At 49.5% G+C, this 5,722-nt stretch overlaps 1 protein-coding gene across 1 annotated transcript; it reads right to left on the reverse strand.

Moving 5' to 3' along the window:
- Positions 1 to 3,507: 3,507 nt before the first annotated feature.
- On the reverse strand, positions 3,508 to 4,616 carry LOC143366001 (uncharacterized). The gene has a single exon (XM_076806667.1). The coding sequence runs from the start codon at positions 4,614 to 4,616 to the stop codon at positions 3,630 to 3,632; it is 987 nt and encodes a 328-aa protein (XP_076662782.1). The 3' UTR covers positions 3,508 to 3,629.
- Positions 4,617 to 5,722: the final 1,106 nt, after the last annotated feature.

Consider the following 5,722-nt stretch of genomic DNA (forward strand, 5'->3'; position numbering starts at 1 on the left):
ATGAACTGTCGTCAGACGAGGAAATTACAATACTGTAGTTGCACGAGGAAATCATGGGCACGTGTTTGGATTAAAACGTAGAAGGGAATGAGGAAAATACCTTGGGCGAAATTTGTGAAAGAGTCATTATCGGAAAATTTTTCAACCCTCGGTTGTCACACTGGCTCAAATTGACCCTGCAATTTTTTAAGAAAAATTTTTATTGTCGGAACTCTTATTGCATCAAATTTTTTTTTTAAGCATGATGACACTTTAAATGTCAACTTTCAACGATGGGCATATATTCTACAATGTTCAAACTTTATCTCAGGATTTTTGAGACAATTTAACAAATAGTTTTTAAATAACAACTGATTGAAATTTTGCGGGGTCAAATTGACTCACTGTGACAACGACGTTCGAAAAAGTAGGTGTGACAACCGAGGGTTAAGGGTGAATTTCAGTGACGATCTTAGCTAAAAATTAATCAATTTCTAAGATATTAATAAGGCTTTTTCTTGTGATGAAAACCAGTCAGAAATGGCAATCATGTATTTTTATCGCAAATTCAGTTGAATTTATTGAATATTTGATCTTTTATCATAAACTTGTTTGTTGGAATCTACGTGAAATACAACTGCTAGAAATGAAATAAACTATAATAAAAGATTTAAAAAACTTTGACTTTTATTTCGCTCTTAATTTTGTGCTTATATTCCTGAATATTCCGTTTCCCATAAGAATACCTGTTAAATTGAAAGTTAAATAATTTAAAAACTATTGAATCAATTTTTTCTAAAATTTTGCAGGAGGTTTTACTATTGCATAAAGATTCATTTCTCCAATCTTCAAAGATTTTCTTTTATTTGTAATGTTAATCGAATGGTGGTGAAAATCTGTATGACAATTGTTATGGAAATTTAACGCTTCGTTTGGCAGATAAAGTGTCATGTGTGATTAGATTTGATTGCGAAGATGCAGCTAGTTGCAGGGTAGCAAGGGAAGCAGACAAGGAGCACCAAATATGCAGCAAAGTGTTTTGTTCAAAATAATGTCACGTAAGCGCCATAGAAATAAAAAATTATGTTTTTAATGGCGAAGAAAATAAATCGTTGTCAAATACGATGGTAAGTGGCGCGAGTGCTAGAATAATTTATTTTAGTTTCTAGGGCGGCTGTGGCAAGACAGAGTTGCGATCTTAAACAAAGTCACTGTGATTGAAAAGAAAATACGTACCGAAAATTTTCTCTTCTGGAGCTTCCATCATTCACCATTTCAACTCCCCAATTTCCAATGACCATTCTATGTGATTCGAAATTAACAAAATTTATGGAGAGAAAACAATAATAATGAACTCCAAGAGTTGAAGAGCCCGTATAGAAAACACTGCAATTTTATTTTTAATTTTAGCACTTACAGTGTTTTCTACAAGGACTCCTCTACAGGTATAGCCAGCCTTCACTCCGTTCGTGTCTGCAGATGAGGGTCTCAGAATCTCTCTTGATGAACGCTCTCCGTATCGCCGTCGTGCCTAAAGATCAGATCGCCATTTTCTCTGGCTGAATAGGATTAGTGATATTAGCTAGAGAAATCGGGCCTGCCGGTGGTAGGGACGCGTCAGCCGCAGCCTCACTTTTGTGTTCCCGCACGTCCTCGCGATCCTCGTCCCAGGAACGAAGAAGAGCAGCTTTCTCGCATCGCAGGGAGAAGGAAGGTATAAACTCTCTTCCTTCCCTCCCGCCCTTACCCTGTCGCCCCCTCTTTCTCCCGCTTCCTCGCTCTTTTCGCGTCCGGCCGGCACCATCTATCATTCTGTCAGCTAGGAGATTTCAATTTGCTCTCTTTTTGCGCCATTACCGGGTCCCGTAGCCCGCGCAAAATTGTATTTAATTGTGATTGACTGCTAAGTGGAGGTGGCCGACCGCCGCCATTTGTCCCGCGATTTTTGCATACGCCTAATTGCGGGAGGAACATTGCCGCTGAATCGCGTCCGAATGAGATTCCAAATTAACCATGTCGCGCATACGAAACCCCCGTCCCGCATCCCTTGGCGAAGGAGCGCTCTCCCTTTGTCGGGGCTTAGATACGAAACGGCAAGGCTCGGGGGAGGGTGGTAGGTGGTGGGATACGATTGTCGAGGGTTCTGCAGAGCAATTTCGTTCATTTGTTCGTGTCAGGAGTAAAACGTGTCTTTATTTATTGTCGAAGAAAAAGAGATGTGAGCGCAGCACAGTGTCTTCCTTAACGTCTACGGGTTCTTTGGTTTGCCTGCGTACTGTTCCGCTAGAAACAGAAACGAGTGCTCGCTACTCTGCCTGTTCCGTGCGACGGTTAAGCTCGGGCTCGGATCGACCGACAATTTTTTCCACGGGAACAGTAATTCTTTGTACAGAGGTAATCAGAAGCGTTGGAACGGACGCGCGGCGTTCGCGGCTGCGACGCGCGTTACAATTCAGTACGGTGCTGTCAGGTAGAGAGGACGCGACGATCCCGGCGGTTCGCGGTGAATTCGATCGGCGCGATCGAGAGATCCCTGTCTACGTTTATATATTTACACGATCACCTATACAGCCTCGCTGCAATAACTTAGTCGCGGTTTAATCAGATATTTACACAGAGCCTGCAGTTAAACAACAAGACAATGGACGCCGGGCTATTTACAATTAAACTCGAGGCGAGCACGCCTCCGCCACGTCGCGTAACAATGCCGATCGCGACCAGGGAGCCTTGTCCCTGCGGTCGGATCGCTGAACATATCTCACAACCTCCCTGCCACCCCGCCCCTCGGTACCAATTGCATCCCCTAGGCTGCTGAGTACGTCAGGCTCGTACCTCTCGCCCGTATCGCCGACGTTATCGCGGGTCGATCGGCAAAAAGAATGCTTCGGAATCCGGCAACAAGGCCGCACGAGGAAAAAGCATTAGCGATCCCGCGTATCGCGCACCGACAGCCTTTCCCGCAATTATTGCTAATTAAACTATCCGCCAGGATCGAAGCCGGGATTCTTTCCTGAGCCTGCCCCGTGAAATTGCGAGCGTGGTCGGAGTCTACTCTAAAAAAAAATAGTTAGAGAAAAGGTGTCTCACTAGCTTCCCATCGCAAGGTACCTAATCGAATTAGTGAAGATTTCAACTCGGAGCAGTCGGATTACTTGGAAACGTTCGTGCATTAACGACGCCCGAGCTTTTCCCTAGATGCCACTTACTTCTCATTCGATTAGCATCGTGGATCACATGGTGAAGTTTCGGCCGCTGGCGCCGGATCGCTGCTTCCAGTCCGCTTCTCAGGATGCTGTTCCTCTTCCAGCGCCACAACAGTGCACCGTCTTGGAGCGTCGCGGGGAAGACCATCCACGTCCGTCTCTTCGCGACTGAAGAGTGCTCGGCCCTGGTCCGAGGAACGATCGTCTATCAGCGCACTGATAGCTTCTGAATACGGCGAGGTGGCACACCTTGGCTCGCCGGCAAAGTGGCCGCGCGTGTGAATCGCGGCTTTGAATCTGTCTTCTGCTTTTTTTTGTACTTGATTCGAGTATTCCAGCTCGGGAGGAGGATACTTGTGGTCCTCAGTGCTCTGCCCCTCCCGGGGAAAGGGAGCTCCTCAGCGATAGAGGGTCGTTAGCGATGCCCAACTTCAGCGCGGGCGCGGCTCACTCTCTTTGGAGGAGCTCGTACAGCGCGGCGATGTACGTCTGCGCCATTTGCAGGGTCTCGAACTTGCTGAGCTTCCTGTCGTTGCCGAGGCTGGGCACGACGTCCCTGAGTCTGTCGAACGCGTCGTTCAGGCTGTTCATCCTCCTCCTCTCGCGCGCGTTCGCCGCCAGCCGCCTCTTCCTCAGCACCTCGATGCCCGGCGTGCCATTTTTTATCTTCTGCATAGCCTCCTTCGCCTTCTGGCCCCCGTACTCCAGCGACGCGATGTGGTGCGCCTCGTTTTTCTGGTGATACCTCGACGGCTCGCACTTGCCGCCCTGCCCGCTCTGCGCGTACCCCTCGTTCCTCTGCACGCTGTACGCGGCACCCAGATAAAGGATGTCGCTCCTCGGCCCGTACGGATTGCCGTTATTCCTAGGCAGAAAGCCATCACCTTTCGGCGCACCGTAGCTCTTCGCGGCGAAGATGCTCTCCTGATTCTGGCCGAAGTCGCATCTGGGATTGCCGAACACGCTTGCCGAGCTGTGCTCCGCTTTACCGGAGGCGTCCGCGCTCTGCTTGGGCCCCAGGCTCTCGCTGGAGAACTCCGTCCGACTGGGCGCACTCTCGTAAATGCTGTCGATACAGTCGTTCATCCTGAACACCACCTTCCCGTGCTCCTTCACTGTCCTCGCGTTGCTCGGGTGGCCGACCTGGTGGTCGCTCCGGCCGCCCTCCTGGTAGTAGCCCTCGTAGAACTCGGTGAAATTGAAGCCGGCGGTGGTCACGTGGAAGTTGCAATTAGCCGCGCCGATCTCCTGGTACTCGCGGTTCTGATAGTCCACAGAGCTGACGCTCCCGCAGCTGCTACCCCTGGACCTCGGCGGCTGAGGGTAGATCTCCTGGTGCGCCCAGCCCCGCGGGTTCGATTCCGGGCTACTCGCTGACCCGTAGCCCTCGGAGTCTAGCAAGTCGTATTGCTGGAAGCTGGCGTAAGTAGTCATTCTCGCGGAACAGTGTCTCTGGCTCGTTCGTGCTCTACCGTAACGACCTCGGGTACAACGTCTAGGGCATGCCGCGGTGGGACCGTTCGATCGAGGCACCTCCTCAATCGGCTGTCATCGCGGCGATGGCAGGACAAATGGTTACTCTGACGGGGCCGGCTGAAATCCTCGCGGTGCGAGCATTCGTTCCCTGGTCGTGAACACCGTTGCGCCGTGAAGCTTAGAACATCCTCGGACAAGCTCGCCGGTTCTGTCACAAGCCCGTCATGTTTCCCCGACGTCTGACTGGTCGAAGGAATCGCAAGGACTCTCGGGATCCTCTGGATGACCGTGTATGCTTGCCGTACGGAAGCGTTGCGTAAACTGGCTTTACCTGGCGATCTCGTGGTCTGGACCATGCTGCCCAGTTTTCTTGGGGCCCGATGGTGGGGGAGAGGGCTCCCGGTACCCACGTGGAAGGGATCCCCGAGGAGTGGAAGGGGTCCACAGGGAAGTGGGCATCTCTTTGTAGAAGCCGCGCGACCGGGCACGCCCCTCGTCTTCCTTCGTCTCTTTGCTGGGGGCTCCGCGAAGGTAGAGTCGAAAAGACGATGGGCAGAAAAGAAAGGCGCTCTATCAAGTGGCACGCACGGCCACGGGACGAGGCGCCGCGCTCTTGACATTCGAGACACCGCGTCTAGGCCGCAGCTCCACATTTAACCACCCCTTAGAGCTTTCGAGCCTGGCTGCATTTTCAGCTAGGAACGCTTTTCAAGGTATTTCTCGCATTATACTTTGCATTTTGAATATCATTTGTCATATTAGTTACTCTTTAACACGCTACAGAGGGAAGACTGGTTAGGTCGTTTGAAAAAGGTTTCGCATTGGATGAAATAAATTAAATTATCGTAATTAATTATTTGTACTTGCATGGAAGAAGGAGATCTAACGTTTGCAATAGGAGGCAAACTCAGCAATTCGTTTTTAATCATTAAGGTGGTGCATATGAAACTGCCGTTTCGCGGAGGGAAGTTTGATTGAAAATAGTTTTTGTTTTTTAAGTATTTTACTTATTTTATTTTTTTTAATTTCTGTGACATTTCTCGAGTAGGAAACCAGAGTCAGCA

The sequence above is a fragment of the Andrena cerasifolii genome, chromosome 2 (assembly GCF_050908995.1).
Source record: "Andrena cerasifolii isolate SP2316 chromosome 2, iyAndCera1_principal, whole genome shotgun sequence".
Lineage (NCBI taxonomy): Eukaryota > Metazoa > Arthropoda > Insecta > Hymenoptera > Andrenidae > Andrena > Andrena cerasifolii.